Source organism: Lytechinus pictus, chromosome 12 (assembly GCF_037042905.1).
Source record: "Lytechinus pictus isolate F3 Inbred chromosome 12, Lp3.0, whole genome shotgun sequence".
Taxonomy (NCBI): Eukaryota; Metazoa; Echinodermata; class Echinoidea; order Temnopleuroida; family Toxopneustidae; genus Lytechinus; species Lytechinus pictus.
The window spans coordinates 21,860,794-21,883,724 of NC_087256.1; the positions used below are offsets into that span (position 1 = coordinate 21,860,794).

The window sequence follows — 22,931 nt, forward strand, 5'->3', positions numbered from 1 at the left end:
GGGTGGGGGAGAGGGGTTAAATTTGGAGAAGGCAAGTTACTTAGGAAAGAAACAAAGAGGAAAGGAAAGACAAATGGAGAGTGATATGGATAAAGAGAGAGAGAGAGAAAAGGAGGGGAGAAGTGGAAACTGAATTATATGGGAGGGGGAGAGAGAGAGAGATCAAGAGAGAAAAGAGGGGGGGGGGGGTGGCAAATCCTTAACCTATTTACCTACTGGAACCAGATGGTCCTTGCACAAAATTACACATTTCAGTAGTCAACAGGTAAATAATCACACGAGAAGCAAACACTTTTTTTTTCCACTCATATTCTTTTTCAATTGTAAGCTGCATGATGATTTCTGTCACTCTGAATTACAAGCAATATGGGTGTTCATAACATAACAAAACCTGACATGGCATGCAAATCAATGTAGGATTAGTGATATTACATATTGTCATGAAATAAATGACATCTGCTAAAAAAAAATAATAGTCACTTGTGTCTGTGGGACATTTTTTTGCCAAAAAAAAAGGAAAAAAAGAAGTACAATCGTAAATGACAAAATAAGAGCAATTACAACAAAATATAACCAAAATGGATTAAAATTACAATGGGGACACTAATTTCGCTGTAGGTTTCTTTCTTTTCATTGTCAATTTTGTCCAGAAGAGCAACTTCTTACGACATGGCGAGAAACACAATAACATGATTTACTTTTAATAAAATTGTGTCTACTGATTCACAAAAAACATTTCCAATTTCACATGATCGTTTAGGGTGCCTACAAGAATTCAGTATGCCAAACCAAAGTTTATTCAGGTTGAAACAAAGTTTGATTGAACACAACTCTGATTCCTCATGCTTACAAAAGTTTATAATTACATGTAGATATTGGCCTTATTCACATTGGCAAGTTTTGATATTTCTCATGGATAGAACAATTTGTGAATGTTACAATTTTAATTACATGTATGTAAGTGAAAATGAATACACAGTATGACCCAAAGCCACTCTATGCTGTCCATATGTTAGCCACTCTATGCTCTTAAAACCTCTCTTTTTACTTCTTAATTTCTATATGCGCCTTGAGCACTCTACAGAGTAGATGTGATGCTTAATAAGTCATATGTATTATTATCATTAATATGCAACTACTTCAAGAAATATCTTTGCTCATGTCACGATCTATGCTATCAACCCTTTTAAAATATGAAGATTGAATCTACATGTACATGTACTTCACAAAAACAGAGGTAAAATCATTCCACCCCTATTTTGGTGTTATTGGTACATGCTTACCTAAGTCAAAATTTCACAAAGAGCATTAAGTGGTACGACAGTATTCATATACTTCAAGTATACTACTTGTACATATCTACAAGTAACCAACAATAACGTGACAAAAATGTCTTTGAAAGAATATCACCTAACTGTTAAAAGCAGTGTTCGTACAATTAACCACTTGAAAAATATATGTGATGATTTTACTTCACACTAACTTCGAACCAATTTAATCTCTTCGTAAGAAAGCAAAGAAATTATTACTTCATGGAAAAGGAAATTGATTTGTCAACTAGCTGCATTCTTACATCCAACTCCACATGCGGACATGTGAATGTACATGTAGCTTTATACATGTACCAATGTCACATACAAGTTCCAAAATAGATCATAAATTCACCATGGGTTTAAGTGAAATGGGTATAATAGCCACATCCGAACGGGGCAACTGCAGCACTTTGATCATCAAATTTTCAGGCACATTTTGAAACAAGGGACCTTACATGTACCTTTTAGAGAGTAAAGAAAATTGAAGTTCATATTTCTCCGAACATGCATCATAGATTACTGAATCTTTTGTAGAAAAGCAAGCATTCCACTGAAATGACAGAGTGACAATATTTTCAAAAATAATAGAATGAAAAAGAATGTCAAAAAATAGATGATTGTAATACTGAATATGATGCCTATATGAATAAACAAGTATTGAATGGTATACAACGGGCAATTCATCAACCAAGAAAAAATTACCTTATATACTAATATTCCCCGAACAATAAAAACACAGGAACAGCTCTTTCCATAAGCTCACAATTTGTATTTAAGTGAAATCCTTTCTTTTTCTTTTATAAACCTTCATACATACTGTACATGTATTTTCTAGATTTTTCTTTGTTTTGTTACCAAAAAGCGCCCTATTGCAAAACCATTGCATCTATTAAAGTTCTATTAACTCCTGAATTTATAACTCCAAATCTTTTCAATAAATTAGCCACAAAGTTACATGCTCTTACGATCCTCTCAATACCCTTTTTAAGATTTTAATTCTCTACATGATAAATACATGAAAATATTGATACAAAAGAACTATATAACAAGAATATAAAGACATTGATGACACTCACATTAACCACAATACATATACATGCACCTTTCTACTTCTATCCTAGATTAGTAACTTTGATAACGTGTACTATTAATAATACTTTACACATGGCTGAGTCTATTTACAATTTCATCCAAGATAGTGTAAGCCTAAAAGGGGGAGTACACTCTGACGGCTGGTAAGAACAAGTAGAAATATGATGGAAACATATCAGAAACGGTTTGGAGATATATATAAAAAAGTACCAGAGTTACAATTTCTTAAATTCTATTTCTATTTTGTGAGCTTTATCACATGCAAGCAGCTAACCCATCTTTGCCATGTGATATAAATTCCATAAAACGCCATTTTTTTAAATAAATTGAAGATTTCTTTTTTAATTAGTGCACTCATAAATATCATCAGACACATTATTTCATAAACAATTATGTGAGAAAAGCACTTTCAATTATCTGGAATAATAATTACAAAAATAGGAACTTATGGCATTTGTACAACATGAAATGTGGGACAACTGCTCGCTTGTGACATGAAATAAATGAAAATAATTATGAATCTGCTATTCTTCAATCAAGTTTTCGTCAAACATTCGTTGATATGTTTCTTCCATTTTACTGCGCAGCCAATTTAAACCCGGGGGTAATTCCCCTTTGGTATAGAATTAAATGCCATGGCAAAAAGACGATTTGCAATACCTACACTAAAAAACAAAATGCAAAACAAAAGAAAGTGAGAATATCAATAAAAACAGCATCAATTGTAAAACTACAGTATGCATGCCTGAAAAAAGGTGAATTTTGATGTGCATGTACTGACAAAAATTTGAGCCAATTTTAGTTGGTTTCATCACGATGTGATGGCTTAGTGTGGAGCAATATTTTGAATCATGTTCCACAGTAAAATTAAAAAGTTTATATTTGATGGTTCATAAATTCTATTTTCTAAACACTCAATTAAAAAAAAACAATCTGCACCACAAATTATGTACATGCACTTGGAATCATTACTTGCATGAAAAATTGAGCTTTAAAGGTAACAATAAAATTGCTTCGAATAAAATGGAAATGCCTGAAGAAAATTGCACTAGCTCAAAATAAAAATTGTGCGGAACCCGACATTTTTATACTGGCGAAATTATTCCTGTTTTTTCTAGGAACAAATTACATCTAAAACGGTAATATTGTGAAAGCCCCAAGCACTAAAAGCATATTATCATTCTACATTTATGCCAGAAAAACAAAGAAATGCTACTGATTGTATATACAATAGTTTGATAATATACATATTTGATATAAATATAGCAATTGCAGAAAAAAATGAATCATACATGTATTATTCTTGAGAAATACTATTCCTAATCATATCTTTGCACATATGAAGGGGCATTGCAATTCACTTGCAATTAATTCAAGTCAAATGTAGGTAACATAGTTGTACTCAAAAGGTATTGAACCCCACCACAAAATACACTCCTTAACAGGGTTGGGCTAAATTACAAGGTAAATGATCAATTACGTAATTAATTACGTTTTTGAGTAATTTCAATTGTAATTATAATTGAAGTTTCGAATAGGAAAGCAATTGTAATTGTAATTGCAGAAAATGTAATTGACTTCAATTACGCTCAATTACTTTACAATAAACTTACTTAATTTATGATTTAATTTCATGACATTTTTCATGTCAACTGCTTCAGCATCAAAGAGAGTAAAAGGCAGAATTCGCGCTCTTTAACCTAAACCTTCGTCTTTTCAGTTTCTCTGTAATTTAAAATTATGTTGAAATGGGTGGTAATATGTACAGAATAAAAATTGGTTTCAGTTATGACTTTTCTAGAAAGTAATTGAAATTGTAACTGTAATTGACAAAAGTAATTGGTAAATGTAAATAATGTAATTTAATTGAAAAGTAATTGTAATTGAACATTCCTACAATTACATAACTGTAATTGTAATTGAAGAAAGTAATTGAGCCCAACCCTGCTCCTTAATGCTGAGTGTTCAATATAGCAAACAACACTACAATGTTCGGCGAGCCCAGAGAAACAAACTTTAGTGTATGTATCACCTGACTTCACAAACATCTAAAATATGGCAGACCTTGAAAACTTTAAATATGTTTATTTTCTGGTGGGGTTCACTGACTTTTAAGCATCACTTTATATAACAACAATCATAAGTTGAGCAAATGATTGCAAATTTGCAAATATAAGAGTATAATGAAGTTAATTGATCAAATTCCAACTTTTCAATTGATATATGTAATCAATTACACATTTAGGTTCCTTGTAGAACATTATGAAGCATATCCATTATTATATTATATCATTTACTTATTAAATAGTAGATAATTTGTGCTGTAAAATTAACTGAATGTTAAAAAAGTTATGGGCTTTGTTTCATACCATAGTTAATTTTATCATTTTTGATTGGGATGCCAGTAAGAATAAATCTGTATTTGGCTTAAAAATTGCAGATTAGGAATTTAGGTATATAACAACCTTATTACTTACGTTATTAATTTAAACCTTTTTAATATGAGGTGGATAAGTTTATTGCCAGGAACTGAATGCTATCCACTATTTAAATACTTGCATCCATGTCATTTCAAGCATAAAAAAATAAGTTTGCATTATCAATCTGCTTTTAAATTTTTGGTATTTTAATCACATCCCAAAGACATTGCACAATAAACAATGAATGATTTTTCAAAAAGTGACTTCCTTATTCATATTTTATTGATTATGATACTGTGTTAGCCTTTCTTGATACCATGCTCTTATTCTTCACTCATTAGCAATAACTGGATTTATATATCATTTTCCAGAGGATACAATGTCAATGTGAAATCATATTATAATTTTCCTTTTAATAAGTTCTATTTATATACATGCATGTACATTACATTTAATGACTCAAATGTACATGTAAGCAAAGATGAAGATATATAGTCCGATACAATAATTATTTGTATGCCATAACATCAATATTCCATCATTATACACGTATAAACAGCAAGGGAGGCAGTATTGCAAAAATGATGATATGTGTATTCATAAACAGTCCGATGAAATAGACACAGTACATGTAAATGTATAACAAGAATATGGGTTAATGTATGAGGGGGAAGGAAAACGGAAAAAGAAAAGAAATTTCAAGATGGTATTATAAATGAAGGCAGATTTTTAGTTCCTAAATCTGATATTATGCTAATAAATTTTGAATATATATTTGTTATACATGTATATGATAACATAGAAATGAGGCACTCTGTTACGTTTTGTGGAGATTCATTAAAGGGGAATTACACCGTACCACTCGTTATGAACCTACATTTAAAGAAAGGGTTAAAACTGTTTCGATACCGACAAAACAATGTGTAATTTCAGTCAAGCGCTAAAGCAAGAACAGCAAAACTTTGGAGAAGAAATTGAAAGCACTTTTATTTGAGAGAATGAATGTAGTTTCAAGTGGCAATTTATGTCTGAGAGCCCTTTGAGTAACGAGGTTATCATCCCTGTGTTAATCTAATGGGAATTATCTTTTGGTTTTAATGTTTACAATTATTTTGATAGGAGTGAAAATAAGATATCTTTATAAGATAATATCATGGGAAATGCTTGATTGGTGATGGGGGGCACTATGAAAGTTTGCATGTACAGTCCGACCTAGTTTATCTGGCTTTCATTTATCGGGACAAATGTATTTACCTGCCATATTTCCCGACCAAAATACCTCTTAACATCAACAAATAAAGGAGTAAAAGGATAAAGGTTAGTTATAGTCCATTTCATTTCAGTTCATTTTTATCTCAAGTGAAAATGTCAGAAAACAACCAACTAGAATCATCCACAACCACTAAGGGAGCTAGCTATTCCACGATAACGATCTTCCTACAATTTGGCAAAACCTACAGATCGGGCAGGATCTGGGGACTAAAAACCTTGAAGTCAGTGAAAAATACTTCACAGGAACAGCAATTTTCTAGTGGAACGGGGGCTTAATTACATTCATGTGCCGCTGTCGGCAGGTCTGCAAAGACCCAATTGTGCTCATCTCACGACTATGTGCCGTGCGCGTATTTTTTAAAATTGAGATCGACGTGAAACTTTGAAAAAGTTCAAAATTTCATGCCCATAATCTTCTCGATTGAAAAGAATCACCTGCTGTTAGCCCGTTCTTGCAAGTATATTGGTAAGCTGCTCCCGATATGAACAGATTCCTATCCCACCCTCCTCCAATCCAAAGATCGTGCAGGTACAGTAGAAAGGCCCCTTGAGAAAGAGATTCTGCAACAGACCCCAAATCCATAGACTACTTCTATTTAAAGTATGTTCCATCGTATTACAGTCATTTCCAGCCGTTTCACGTACATTGATAAGACTCCTGTCCCGAGGTGGCCAGATAACAAGGTCGGACTATTATACTACCCCTACTTCTTGACATTGTACAAGCGTCTTTATCCCCAGTAAGAGGATTATATACACGTATGATAGTGGTATTTTATCAAGTAAATTTGTGTCATGATCATAATAAATTTTCCTTCATTATTATTATTTTTATTACTTGTCTGGGGTGAATAGCAAACTGCACTATCCTGCAGACCTATCCTCCTGATGTAACTGAAATTAGGGATGAGCAGGCGGATTTTTAAACCAGGGGTTTCCCTACCCTTACAAGATTGAGCCTAGGTATTCAAATTTCACACAATACATTAAATATGGCACTTCAATATTCTTTTTTTTTTCTGAGAAAATATGGATTTTAAAAACAGTCATCTCCACCAAAATAGGACCCAAAAATCTGATGATTTACATAAATTCATACCTCACTAAGATGGATGAGCAGAGATACGATTAGATATGCAAAATGACAAAAAAAAATATGTAGAGCAAATCGATAATTTGCTCTTGACATGGCATCGGCTTGGTCATGTGACTGTGACATTCCACCATCCTCATAGCCAAGTTTACAAGTGTAGGGAGCCCTCTACTGTCCAGTCTCAACTCAACCTTGGAGCTGCAATTTTGAAACCAATGAAGACCCTGTGAGGGAAAGATAAACAGGATAAAGAGAGGATATCAGATTTGGCACTGGAAAACTTGTATCATGCGAATCCATATCAGTGACAGATTTGAGGGGGTGGAAGTGGCTTAATCTTCATTCCAGTCCCCATTCGTTCAAGCAGACATCAAGAGACTTGAGGCCACCGCACACCTTACGACTGTTCGCGATCCAATTTTGGAACAAATCGCATTTTGCTCATTTTCTGAAAATGTGAATGGAACATATCATTTTATTTGAAGTTAAAATTAATTGAAAGAATACTAATTCATGTATAACCATTTTTAAAGATTGCAAGCTTTTATTTTGGAGTAAAGGCCAAATTAGTTTCAAATCGTAACCAATCGTACGACTGCTATGACATCATTACGACTAGATATTAAATTCGCTTTTATTCTAAGAAGGATGATAGCATAGTCACAGATTTGAACATAGGTATTCGTACGATGAATTAGAACATTACACAGTAAGATATTCCAAGTCTGAATATTAGCATCAAATTCTACTACATTTTATTCTAAAATCGGGTCGCAGACCGATCGTAAGGTGTGCGGTCGCCTTCACATGTAAACCCCTACTTAGGATAATTATTTTGCAGTGTGCTTATCCCTAGCCACGGTGTGCTCTCCTTCTGAAAGAAATTTACCCACTTTATGCTACACTCAACCCAGGTTAGGTGAATGGGTACCTGGTAGGAAGAAATTCCTCGAATGCTGGAGCATCTACAGGTAGCTGAGCTTAAGCCGGGGTAATATAAATAGTGGGGCCTGATGGGAGAACAGTTTTGGAACTGAAGTAGCTACCCAGGGTAGCTACTTCAGTTCCAAAACTATACCATTATTATAATAAAAAATAATATTAATAATAATAACATAGGATTTGTATAGCGCACGTATCCACCTTGCTAGGTGCTCAAGGCGCTCCTATATTACCCCGGCTAAGCTAGTCTACCGATTTTGGTGCGTACAGCTTTTTGAGGAATTACTTCTTGCCGGTACCCATTTACCTCACCTGGGTTTAGTGCAGCGTGCTTATAAATGAATGAATGATTATAGGGAACATTTCTTAGCAAGGGAACATTAATTAGCAAGTAATTACCAGGGAAAATAATGTGAATCAATTCATTTTAAAATCAAAATTTCTTGAATTATCATTTTATTTAATACTGTTACTATTATACCAAGGTATATTGTTTGGTTTAATTAATTACAAATGTCAAAAATATGTTGCAATGAGTGCATTTATGGCATACTGTACTGTCATCAACTTTCATGGGAATTAGACACCATCTTGTGATCTGCATGAAGCACAAAGGCTGGAGTGTGTTTTATAATTGGTTCCATGACATTTGTTCCTGTGATAATTGCCCCTACTGAAAATTCACACAGTAGGCTATAAAACACAAACCCGAGGTTCAAACCCAACCCCAAACCTTAATTCTAATCCTTAAAGGGGAATCCAGCCTTGGCCATAAAATTTTGTGTTGGGAAGGAGAAAAATAAATAAAACAGAATGGTGAAAGTTTGAAAGAAATCGGATAAGCAATAAGAAAGTTATAGCTGCTTTAAAATTGAGATCACTAATACTATGTAGATTTCAAATTGGCAACTGAGTAAGTAAATTATGACAAGGGGCAAGGACAACTTTCCCATAGGCCATGTACTTTATTATCAGGGTTTAGTGGTTTTCTGTTAAGTACCTATTCCCCTGGGGCAGTAATCTAAATATAACCCAGGTAGTATATTGTTTTATGTCCTCATGAAAGAAAAATATAATTTGAAATAAAACTTTTTGGAAAAATGACATTTTAGCCATAATATGTATTGGAGTACATGGAAGAGTAGTCCTTGCCTTACATCACTATGACATCCCATATGCGGCCAATTTGAAGTCTCCGTGGGTATCGTGATTACCAATATTTACAACTTTTAAAAATTCATAACTTTCTTGTTGTTTATCCAATATTGTTCAAACTTTCACCTATCAACTTGTCTGATTTTTCTTTTCCTTATAAAAACAAGTTTTTATCTGTGTTGGATTCCTCTTTAAATCATCCTGAACCAAATAGCCTATCACCACTTCTAACCCTCAACACTTTTAGTAAATTGGCAGAGAAGCAATTATCCTAGGACCAAATGCCACAGAAGTTATTTAATGGATTGCATCATTATCTCACTTTCCCTTGACCAACAATGCCTGAAACTTGGATTGAAGAATTGCTTGGACAACATTAGATATGCTCCTGAAATATGACTTTATAGCAGATATATCCAGGACTTTTCACTTTATAGTGTGGTATCAGCAAACTATAATCCATTACCAATGACAATCAACAATAGTAAGCATTTATTAAATGCGGAGCTGCCAACCTGATCAGGAACAATTTAATGTTTTAAAAGCCAAAATACAGTATTTTAATGATATTCTGGAAATATCTATTAGAGAGTAACATTTCTGGAGCACATGCAGCTAAAGGTGTCCAAATGTACCTGTAGACATTCTTCAATCCCTCTTTTTAAAATGATTTGAATTATGTCAATTTTTCGTTAAACTTCCAGGTGCTCCTAATCCCATGTTTTATCAAAATAAGTATATTTATTTATTTTTATGACTGATTAAAATAAATTCGAATTGAATTGAATTGGAGAGGAAATCAGAATTTTAAAAGAAATGCCTTAGGACAACACATAAAACTGTAGATCAGTATGTTTTGCATGAAACCATCAGTATTCAAGATTCTTATTTTCAGTGCTAGTTACTGAAAATCACTAGTTGGTAGCTCTGTTTATAATGATGATCAGAAAAGGTGTACCTACCCCATGCCCAGAGCCAAGAGATTTGTCAGAACTAAGGATGGAATGAAGACAGATAATATTTCAGCTGAGAAGAAGTTACTACGCATGGCCTTGCTCTTACGAATGCTCAGCCTCGTCTTGTCGGGATGTTTGAAACGAAACTCCCTTGAGAAAGAAGAAAAAAGTGAAACCATGTTTAAAGATTTTTAAATATATCAAGTAAAAACAAATTCATAAAAAAACTTGAATAGTTTTCTACTACTGCACAAAAGATAACTTTAAAGACATGGTATATATCCAGACTCTACAAGAATATTTTGAATACATAAAAAAAAACATATAAAATAAAACATAAAAAAAAAAAAACATGTCTAGAAAAAAATAACTGCACATTTGCCTTTGCCATAAAGTTTAAAAGGGAATAGAGCTTTTTTAAAACAGAAAAGTAATCTTAATATGCAACAGGCCACTAAAATATAGGTTTTCTTACTTCATAACATATTTTATATCATGTGATCAAATTCTGTTGTTCAAAGAACATGTACAATGTTTTGCACTTGCATAAATGTCATACAATATGTCAAAAAATCTAGTTGAAATAAAAAAAGCTACATGTACATGTATGAGCATGAATTTGAAAAGGCAAATTACATTGAACCCATTAGCTGACAGTTATCAGTCTTGGAAAATAAAAACTGAAAATGTCACAGAATGTTTCACATTTTCTATCAATTGGCACTGTCCATCCTTGACATATACATGATGTAGAGAGAAAGATAATGAGGTAGGGGAAGGGACTTCTGTCAAATGTAAAAAAAAAATGAATATCAAGACAGCTACAATTCATCTCAGGGAAGTTGTAAGCATGGAATGAGTGACTCTAAATGTCATGGTCAATCTGACAATGTAAAAAGGTCACACTTTCCATTCTGTACATGAACATCATGTAATGAAACTGAAGGGAAGACACAATAATGCCTCCCTTTGAAATCAAAGAGCAGTTGGTGATATCAAACATTTTCAAAATGTAATATTCATTGTATTTTAAACATGCCTTCTTTAATTTTCATATGCAAACTATAAAACCATAGGGTGTATTCACCCTTTAATATATATGTAAAAAAGAATTCATGAATGTTGGTTAAAAGTGACACACTTGGAAAGCCTTGTGAGGAGGGGTAACAATTTTCTAATAACCCCCTCCCATAAAAAAGAGGTCAAAGGTTGACTGTATTTCCTGGAATTTTCTGATACGCAAAAACGATCATCAGAATTCTGCCAGGGGGCACTCCCTCCCTCCTTCTCTCTTGTATGCTAGTGATCAGTACCAGATGTAATGCAAGAGGGTCCTGGACTCAAGGGGGCGCCTCATCAACATCTGTTGTCTGACAAGTAATGAGGGGTCTGTAACAAAAAGCCTAGCAATGATCGTAGAACATTTTTTTTATGATTGATTGTATCAACTTCAATGTACAATCAATCGTGAAAATCAAACGTACAATCAATCGCTAGTCTTTGTGTTACGGGACCCAGATCCGACGACTACATGTAGCCTTGGATTTGAACGACTGAGAAGCACAGACATCTACAGTGCGTCCCAAAAAAAACTATACACTTTTGAAATGGCTGCCAAATAAAAAATATAGCACTTTGGGGGAAATAACTCATAGATATGGAAAGCCAATAATATCAACTTTCAAGTGACACCAAAAAGTTGGAAAACTATTTGTGCTTGAGCGAGCACTGCCCACTGAAACAAAGGGTATGAAAATTAGGGTGGGCCGGAATTAGCCTTCCAATTTCTTTCAGGTTTTTTGTTTGGTACTTGCAAAGTTGAGGGTTATTTGGTGAATTAAAGATTAGTTGTGATCAGTTTGTTGTTTTTGAAAATTTAATGCGTTATTAAATTGAATTTATTACATTGAAATTTAATGCATGAGTGATCGTGAATTGCAATTTTTTAGGGCAGTATTTTGTCTTTATCATGTGTATCTCAACAATGTGTTTATGGAAGTAAGGAGAAGAGGGGGTAATATGACTTAGGTGGGTGAAGTACGTTGATGGGATAAAGGTCAACAGAACATTTAGCAACCCCTCCCTCCATCTCAACCCCCCCCCCCCCCCCCCCCCGCTTCTCTCCTCCTCGGACACTAAGCTCGGCTAGGCTGGGCAGGAATTAGCCTTACAGTTTTTTTGAGTGGTTAGTCCTTGCGAACTTGCTAAGCTAAATTAATGAGTGAGATAAGTTTTGGTTTCTTAGGCAAATTTCATGAGTTACTAAATTGAAATTTAATGCATGAGTGAACAGGAATTGAAATTTTAGTGTAGCATATTCATCTTGTGGACCTCAGAAGTGTGTTCGTGAGAGTCAGAGTAATGTGATGGTACCTGTTACAAGCAAGAGGGCGAGATATGCTAAGACTTGGTTAAAAGGGCATTCCTCTTCTTTTTGTCCTTTTTCCAATTAAAAGTCATAATTATGTACCGGTCTCCCCTCTCCACCTCCATTTCCCAGCCCCCCCCCTCTCTGTCTTACTTCCTGGATTGTAGCCCTTTCAAAACTAAGCTGCCAAGTGACCGATGGCTGATGGTCACTTTTTTATTGAATTATTACCAAGAAATTTAATGATTATGATGATTAATGAAATAATTTATTGAAAAAAAACTGAATGTTTGATTGATCACATTGCACATTGAATGAGTTGATTTACTGATAAATTGTTGATGAAATGATTGAAAGGAAAAAGTTGATGCCCCAATTCAGAATTAATCATTAAATCAACATTCCGCTCTGGACTTCACGCGTACATGACAATAGCCATCAGTCTCTCAACATGAGGGGAGGGCGGGAAAGAGAGAGGGGGTGGGGGCTGAATGTTATGTTGACCCTTATTCCATCAACCTACTTCTCCCACTTAAGTCCTATCTCATCCCCTATTCTCCCGACTCCCATCATGAACACACTGCTGAGATCCACATGATAAAGTTGAAATGCTGCCCAAAAAGAGATCCAAATGATAAAGTTAAAATGCTGCCCCAAAAGTGTAATTTGTGTTCACTCATGCATTAAAGTTCAATTTAATAATTTATAAAATTTGCATAAGCAACCAAAACTGGTCACGGTTGATCATTAATTTATCACAACGCCCTTAACTTTGCAATTTCGAAAGGATTTGCCTCTTAAAAACTGACATAAATTGGAAGGCTAATTCCAGCCCACCCTAATTTTCATACCCTTTGTTTCAGTGGGCAGTGCTCGCTCAAGCATGAACAGTTTTCCAATTTTTTGGTGTCATTTGAAAGTTGACTTTATTGGCTTTCCATATATGTAAGTCTTTTCCCCCAAAATGTTATATTTTTTATTTGGCAGCCATTTCAAAAGTGTATAGTTTTTTTTGGGACGCACTGTAGTCAGTGCTGTCAACTTTCATGTAATGGTTACCAAGACAAAAGGGGGCATTTCATCAATGTTTGTCATCAGATCTGACCACTCGTCTTGATTTTGATCGGCTGAGAAGCATAGGTATCTGGCTGTTACTTTGGTAGCTCTCGGATTATGAAAACTTGTCAGTGCAAAAACTGCAAACAACTTTTGTGAAAGGGTCCCCTGGACTTACTTTGGTGGGAGTGGTTCCGGCCTGCTTGACCAGTCCCAGATCCAGTTCTCCTCCCTCCCTTTGGCTGCTTCACCTTGTCCCATCAGGACCGGTACTCCATGCTGGATAATGAGGTGTAAGGAGAAAAATATAAAAGAAAATGAATTAACGGTAATTTTATTCTCTGTAACATTGTTTGAGATATACTGGTGATGATGAAGGATGATGATCATGAAGTTTAATAGTGATGATGATTAGATTGGATGGTAGTGGAGTTGATGTTTAATGATGTTGTTAACCTATGATGATAATGATATCAGTAATTATAACCCTGTAGGTAATGAATTTGGTGGTGGTGATGATGATGATGATGATGATAACGATGATGATGAAGATCAAATTCAGATTCATTTATTTCACACCTCTATAAAATACACAAAAATACATACATGTCAACAAATAGTAAACAAGTGGAATGCCTCTGGCCGTCTCACCTGCATCACGCGATTCAATATAGCAGCAGTGCTGATTTTGAAAACTACTATAACTCGCACAAGATGTTCAGTGATACTTGGTTACTCGTATTTCCACGTTTTATGAATTAGACCAATACACTTATAGAGATATGATGGCAATTCAACAAATACCCCCAACGTGGCCAAAGTTCTTTGACCTTACATGACCTTTGACCTTGATCATGTGACCTGAAACTAGCACAGGATGTTCAGTGATACTTGATTACTCTTATGTCCAAGTTTTATGAACTAGACCAACACACTTTCAAATTTATGGCTGTAATTCAACAAATACCCCAATTTGGCCAAAGTTCATTGACCCTAAATGACCTTTGACCTTGATCATGTGACCTGAAACTTGCACAGGATGTTCAGTAATACTTGATTACTATTATGTCCAAGTTTCATGAATCAGATCCATAAACTTTCAAAGTTATGATGGTAATTCAACAGATACCCCCAATTCGGCCAAAGTTCATTGACCCTAAATGACCTTTGACCTTGGTCATGTGTCGTGAAACTCATGCAGGATGTTCAGTGATACTTGATTAACCTTATGTATAAGTTTCATGAACTAGGTCCATATATTTTCTAATTTATGATGACATTTCAAAAACTTAACCTTAGGTTAAGATTTTGATGTTGATTCCCCCAACATGGTCTAAGTTCATTGACCCTAAATGACCTTTGACCTTGGTCATGTGACATGAAACTCAGGCAGGATGTTCAGTAATACTTGATTAACCTTATGGCCAAGTTTCATGAACTAGGTCCATATACTTTCTAAGTTATGCTGTCATTTCAAAAACTTAACCTCAGGTTAAGATTTGGTGTTGACGCCGCCGTCGCCGCCGCCGTCGGAAAAGCGGCGCCTATAGTCTCACTCTGCTAGATGCAGGTGAGACAAAAACAATGATCTCTGCTGTACGGCGGATGTGGGGGAAAGACAGAAAGCCATTGGCCTATGTATCGAGGTCTATCTCCCTGATTACCGTACAACAGGGAAAGGGCTTACACAGTTTACAAAGAGAAAAAAAAACAAGTATAATGCAAGAAAGGGAAAAACAGAGGAATTAAAATCCTAATTAGCGGGGGGGGGGGGGGGGGGGGTGTTAGGCAAAGGAATGGGACACCCAAGTGTTAATCATTCAATACTGTATTGTAATAGGCCATTATGGCGTATATACACATAAATATACTGATAAAGATGTATTGTAGTGCTGTAGTAATAACGATGATGTTGGAATTGATTTTGGTGATGATTATTGATTGTGATAGTGATGATGATGATGATGAGATGATGATGGTGATGATGGTGGTGTCTGATGATGATGATGGTGGTGATGATGATGGTGATGATGATGGTGATGATGATGGTGATGACGATGAGAATGAAGATGATGGTAACAATGATGATAAAGATGTTGATAATGCTGACATCCTAGTTACATTATTTTCACACTCACCTGTTTTTCTCCTGATCCATTACTGTATATAGACCCAGGTGCACTGGGGTTAGAACTTAGCACTGGGCTAGGTGGACCTTTAGGGCTGAAAAAAATGGAAGGAAAAAAGAATTAAATACACAATTTTTTTGTGAATTGAAGTAGTATATTTTCTACTGCCAGAAGTCTTACAGTGTACCGGTATGTCACTAGTGTGGTATGTATCAGTTATATTAGGAGGAGAGACCTGCGGGACATAGTGATTCAGTTAGCTTTTCGCCTCCCAGGCACAGGTGATGCCAAACAAAATAATAATAATAGTAATAATTACATACAATTGTGATCAATATCATCATCATCATCATCATCGTTGTACGGAAGAAGTAGGTAGTCCTGTAGTGCTTCCGATCATTCCTTCGAAGTTTCTTAAACTGGTCTTTAAAACAACTAAACGTGTGTGGAGGGCGGATATTTATGGGAGAATTTGGTGCATGGAGCACCAGTGTTTGTCCAGTCTAGTTTTGAAAATGTTTAAAGTGGATGCCGAGATTACAGAAGAAGGAAGACTGTTCCAGGAGTCAATCACTCTCTGACTAAAGCTGTTTTTCCTTAGCGATGAGTTGCTTCTATATTTGTACAGCTTCATGTGATGACCTCGAGTGCTACTTTGGCCTACGGGTGTGAAGAAGAGATCTGGATCAAAGTCTACCAGTCCATTCATAATTCTATAAACTTCAATCATATCACCTCTGATTCTTCTGTAATGTAGAGAGAACATGTTGAGTTCCTTCATCTTGTTTCATAAGTTAGATGCTTCAGTTCAGGCACTAGCTTGGTGGCTCTTCTCTGGATCTTCTCTATCTTGATGGCATCCAATTTGAATCTTGGATACCATATAACATTGCAGTATCCATTTAATATCATATTTTGTGCACTTAGTCTGGAAGAAGGTGGTGGTCAAAGTTGGATCTCAAGTAAACAAGATACATAATAAGTGTATCCTTTGCTCCCCTCAGTCTCTTTCTCTATACCTCTCCTCTTTTTATGTTTAGCGGTCTATAGGCCTACCTGCCTCACTCCGAGTCCCAACACCTCCCCCCCTCTCTGCATCTCTCCCTAACAAATACTCAATCGCTATTGTTCTTTAATCTCCCGCCTCTTTTCTCTCTATTTCTTTCTGTTTTCTCTCATCTCTCCCTCTCTCTCCTATACTCTCTCACTCTCTTTCTTTTACTGACATCTGACTTCTGACTAAAACCCCTTCTTTTTAAAAGTTTTTTAATAAATCCTGTACTTTGCGCAGCCTTTTGGCTTTATTTTCTGCAGGCCCCCATTGAATGTGGTGTCTGCAGTGCATGCTACATGTAGTCTGCAGGCACAGACCCTGATTGAAACTGATCAATAAGTGTTTTAGTCCAGGATAGGCCCTATAGAAACTTGACCAAACCTTGTTTTTTTATATATACAATATTTTTTTATGGTTTCTTGTCAATTCGAGGGTGCTGATTACGAATCTGGATGATGCCACTCGTGTAACCTTGAGCATTTTCTGCAAATTGGCAAAATCCAATATGGCCGCCAAAATATGCAAATTACCCATGAAAATCCTAAAATTGTCCGCACATTGGCTATGAAATGCATGAAATTGTGTGGCAGGAGTGAAATACTCTCTGAAAAAATAATTTTTGACAAAATATTTATTTTCCTGATATTCAAAATGGCCACCATAGGCCATTGTATACTCTATTATGTACAATATGAATAGGGAAAACTAATTTTCACAAAAATTAGCACTAAAGTGCAAAAAATCGCGATGTATGAACGAAGTAATATATGCAAATCATCATTACTAACGAGATATATCATTTATTATGTCATGTATGGGGATATTGCTGTATTTTGATGTCTAAAATAGCCGCCTCTGTCCCAAAGAGTACGTACAATGGCAATGGCCGGGGCCAAAAAAATGACAAGAGTGAGCACTAAAATGCATATTATTAGGATAAACGAGTGGAATGCTGACTAAAAACATAAATGCCATCATTGCCATTAATATGCCATTCATGTGATAAATGCTGTATTTTGACATTCAAAATGGCCGCCAGCCAAATGCCCTATATTTATCATGTACAATGCGAATGGACAAACTAATTTTCACAAGAGTGAGAATCATAAAATGCATATTATTGTGATATACGAGTAAAAATATTGTCTTAAACATGATTTCTAACTAAATACATCACATATTGGTCGTGGAGGTAATAAATGCTGTACTTTGAAATCCAAAATGGCTGCCATAGGTCCTAAAAGTATTGTGTACATTGTAACATGGGACATTATAACTTTGACAGAATTTGGCTTTGCTTGACTCTAAATATTGCATATGATTGTGAATTGTGAATTATGAATGGGTGAAATATTGTCTAAAACCATGGTTTCTACCGAGATATCTATTAAGTTGATAAATGCTGCATTTTTCAATTGAAAATGGCCACCATAGGCCCTTATACGGTATAATATACAATTTGAGTGGAGATAAACAATGTTCACAAAATGGGCATATGGCAGCCATTTTGAATACAGTTTTTATCACCTAAATTATATAAGATATGATATATTTTGTTATAAATCATGTTTTCAGACAATATTTCACTCATACATCACCATTTGGCCAAGCAAAGCCAAATTCTGTTGAAATAATTTGTTCCCATTCACATTGTGCATAATACCATAAGGGCCTGTAGCGGCCATTTTGACTTCCCAATAACAGTATTTATCACCTAACTGGCAGAATAAATGATATATCTTAATAGAAATTATGCTTTCAGACAATATTTTACTCATTGATCACTATTACGTGCATATATGGTGCTTACTCCTGTGAATATTGGTTTCCCACTTTGCATTGTACATAATACTGTTAATGTCTATGGCGGCCATTTTGAAAGTCAAAATACAGTATTTAACACAAACTTGAAACCTGAATGATACATTTCGTTAGAAAATATGTTTTTAGACAGTATCCCATTAATTTATCACATATATATGCATTTTAGTGCTCTCTCTTGTGATTTCTTTGCTCCTCTTTCTCATTGTACATACAGGTAATACTTTTTAGGGCCTTTGGCAGCCATTTTGAATATCAAAATAAAACATTCATCACATACAAGGCATATTAATAATATATTTCGTTAACAATTATGTTTTTAGTCAGTATTCCACTCGTTTAATCTTAATAATATGCATTTTAGTGATCACTCTTGTGAATTTTTTGGCCCCCATTGCCATTGTACGCAATACTGTTTGGGCCAGTGGCGGCTATTTTAGATATAAAAATTCAGAAATGTTCCCATATATGACATAATAAATGATATATCTCGTTAGTAATGATGATTTGCATATATTACTTCGTTCATACATCGCGACTTTTTGCACTTTAGTGCTAATTTTTGTGAAAATTAGTTTTCCCTATTCATATTGTACATAATAGAGTATACAAGGGCCTATGGCGGCCATTTTGAATATCAGGAAAATAAATATGTTGTCAAAAGTTATTTTTTCAGATAGTATTTCACTCCTGCCACACAATTTCATGCATTTCATAGCCAATGTGTGGACAATTTTAGGATTTTCATGGGTAATTTGCATATTTTGGCGGCCATATTGGATTTTGCCAATTTGAGGGAAATGCTCAAGGTTACACGAGTGGCATCATTCAGATTCGGAATCAGCACCCTCGAATTGACAAGAAACCATAAAAAAATATTGTATATATAAAAAAACAAGGTTATGCCTCTTCTATCCTGGACTATTTCTCCATGCAAAGACTACATGTAGCACATACAAAACTTGCTGCTCAGGCATGTGTAGGCTGCACATTCAGACCCTTAACTTGAGTGAAGGGTTTGCACAGCAGACTAGGTATATGCCCCCTTGCCTCTCCCTGCTTCTAACTCCCCCCCCCCCCCCCCCCCCCGCTATTAATATTACCAAACAATGAAGTTCATGTATGTCCCATGGGAGAAATACAGTGAATTATCTAGAAGTTTTGAATATCTTTGGATGCTGTCTGTTAGCTGCTTTCTGCCTCTGTCTATATATAAAGGATTTATGGCAGGAAAGTTCATGGTATGGATTGATATTATCTCTCCCAACTCCCTGGTCCCAGTCTATACGGAAGTTTGACTATACTGTCTCCTTTCTCCTGCCTCAAGTGAAAACTGATTATAATGTTAATCTTTAGCCATGTACACAACTACACATACATGTACATGCAACTACACATACAATGTACATGTACCGTACTTGCCCCGGGGGGGGGGGGGGGGGGGGCACTTCCATTGACGAGTGGATACCATGCGCGACCATGGGGTCTCGAAAAGCACCCTAAACACGTATTTTCCATATTCTGAAAATGCACCCCTTAACAAGTATTGGCGTGTGAAACCCTACCCTTAACAAGTATTGGAAACAAAACGATACTCTTGGCAAGTAGTCCCAGAAATGAACCTCTAAACAAGTACAGCAATATTTTATTGTAATGTCACGGGTCCGTTGGTCGTTGGTTTTACTTTTACACAACGCGCAAATCGGACACTAAACACGTAATGTTTGGGGCAAAAAGGACATCCTTTATAAAACATTTTAATTTTGTTTTATCATCCCCGCAAATTTGACCCTAAACACGTAGCTTTCCTAGCGAAATAGATACCCTTTTTTCATTATTTTTGTGTTTTTGACACCCTTATCACGTTATGTACGTAACGTGCCCTTCAACAAGACATCCTTTTTACATGTTTTTTTGGTCGCGCATGGTATCCACTCGTCAATGTAAGTGGCCCCCCCCCCCCCCCCGGGGTACTTGCCAACCCTAAAATACCCTAGAAACTAGGACAAATGAACAGACAGAGGCTGAAAACAGGGACATTGCAGAGAATCCTAAACGTCTGCGTTAGTGCAGACTCTGCAGAGATTCCTATTTATATACTGGCGTATTTCTACAAAATAAAGGGCAGAGTGGTTGAAACACATGACAAAGGATGATTTAAAAAAAAAAAAAAACCAAACAAATACCTAAGAAGATTTAAGCTGGTCAGAGTTAGACCAACAAGTTCATCTGCAGGCTGGTAGCCAGGGTTTTCAATTAAGGGGTTCGATTCTTTCTCTTTCCTTCTCTCCTCCTTTTCCACATATTTTCCCTACTTTGGGAAATTTTAGGGGAATTAATTGACCCCCCGGAATCCCCTGGCTACTGTCTTGGTCCGCAGGAAATAGGTAAAGGAACGGGAAATAATAAAGCAGGAAGAGAAGGTATCAATGGTGTTTGAAGAGCTCAAATCTTAGTTTATGAAGATATCAAAATGATAAATCTTGCCCTTCTAATCTCTAGTACCTACTGGACGTACATGTAGAATACTACATTGTAGATGGGCATTCGAAGAATAAAGGACCACAAAACAGGACAATTGAGACATGTAAGCAGGTACGGATCCAGGGGGTGGCTGAAGGTGCAGGTGGCTGAAGATCCAGGGTGGCTGAAGGTGCAGGCGCATCCCGTAAAATTTGAAAATGCACATGTATGCATTAGTTGTGCATCCTGCAGAATGAGCGATGAACTTTGTTTTTCTGCTTACTGTACATGTATTTTTGGGCCTGGTGGATGAAATGTTCAACAATTTTTTCCGGTTACTTTATGTATCCTAGCATTTTTATTTTATTTCATAAATCTATTTTTAATAGAAAAAAAGGTTATAAAGTAAACAGAGGATACCAAGTTTGAGAGCCATTGGGTTTTTGATGTACATGTAATTCATGTTCAAAAGTTCATAACAATTGTCTCATAATTTAATTCACAGTGGAGAAATGGATCCTCCTTAATGGGATACAAGAAGGGAGCTGGGTTAATTGAGGTTACCTCAAGAACTTCATCTTCGCGACCTGCTCTTCAACTCTCTCTTCTAGAGCTGTCTCATTAAATTAACTACATTGTATGTCCTCGATCAAGGGCAACATACTGGGGACATGAATTGAGTCAGACGAAAACTGTGGAATGTCTGGCATATCCGCACGTAGGCATGCTCAGGGATTACCAAGTTCAATTGGGTTGGGTGCAATTGAGCTATAGAGGAAAGGTTAAGGTTTCAGTCTAGTAATACGGGAGGATTATACGATTATCATATGGCTTTGATCATCAATCAAGCAAATTGTTTTCTTTAAGAACATTCATTGAAAAAAATGATACATTTGCAACAAAGTAGGCAACAGTTTTTATTCTTAGAGGCTTTTTTGTCACTATAATGGGTGATTGCTGAATTTTGGGGCTTCATGTATTTCTTTCATATCAAGGACTACTTTTTTTTTTACTGAATGAGAAATTATGTTGTAAAAGCTCTCATTACTCTGATGAATGTAGAATACTGATTTTCTAAAATGTTCCTGAAATTTGATTGGGGCAACTTTCTGAAAGATCCCAAAGCATTCCATTTGCAAATTTTAGGAGCGATTTTGGCTGTCATGGGGGGGAGGGTGAAACCGCTTACCCTCCTCGTATATCTCTGATCACAAGATGGGATATTCCTCCCTTAATTATCATAGGCCCGAGTTTCATCTCTTAAGGATTTAAACCAAAAATTTATTTCAAAATTTCTTCTTTTATTTCACTATAACATTTAGAGAATTTGTCCTTTAAAATTTTCAAGAAGCAAAGTCCAACTTCCAAGGTGGACTGACCTCAAACTTTGTCCCTATGGTAATGACAATATTTCTTCTTTTAGTTTGGGGGAGTGAGATGAGCAGGTACGTATAGAGATGAACCATGAAAGAAAAACAAAATCTGCCATGGCCACAAAGCATCGGCAAAAAATAAAGATATTTTCTGCATTATTTGTTTTCATAAATAGAATGCTTTTTTAAATACAAATGTGCATTCTTGAAAATATTAAATATGACTGCACATAGAAAATATTTTTATTGCTGAAAATTGAAATGCATTTTTGTTTGACTGCTGCACATTTGTTTTGTGTGTGTGTGAAGATTTTTTTTCTCTTAAGTTTAAGACTATATATACATGTACAGAACCTTGTTACAAGTATTTTCCCTTCAACTTTAAAAAACAATGAAATTTGAGAGGTTACATATTTCCTGGCAC

General features: G+C 35.5%; 1 protein-coding gene across 1 annotated transcript; it reads right to left on the reverse strand.

The window, feature by feature from the left end:
• Positions 1 to 4,875: 4,875 nt before the first annotated feature.
• LOC129272549 (BCL2/adenovirus E1B 19 kDa protein-interacting protein 3-like) lies at positions 4,876 to 16,505 on the reverse strand. Its single transcript, XM_064107902.1, has 5 exons — positions 16,423 to 16,505; positions 15,806 to 15,890; positions 13,846 to 13,946; positions 10,250 to 10,393; positions 4,876 to 7,414 (listed from the first exon to the last, which is right to left on the reverse strand). Exons 1-5 carry the CDS (start codon positions 16,503 to 16,505, stop codon positions 7,372 to 7,374), a joined length of 456 nt encoding a protein of 151 aa, XP_063963972.1. The 3' UTR covers positions 4,876 to 7,371.
• Positions 16,506 to 22,931: the final 6,426 nt, after the last annotated feature.

What these genes read in the sequence shown, in the direction of transcription:
- LOC129272549 (XM_064107902.1), bottom strand. Translation starts at nt 16,505, where the DNA reads ATGAATGGACTGGTAGACTTTGATCCAGATCTCTTCTTCACACCCGTA. An exon ending in CGAGGTCATCACATGAAGCT is followed by an intron (nt 15,891 to 16,422) that starts GTACAAATATAG and finishes CATTTTTTTCAG; the next exon opens with CCCTAAAGGTCCACCTAGCC. An exon ending in ATGGATCAGGAGAAAAACAG is followed by an intron (nt 13,947 to 15,805) that starts GTGAGTGTGAAA and finishes CTCATTATCCAG; the next exon opens with CATGGAGTACCGGTCCTGAT.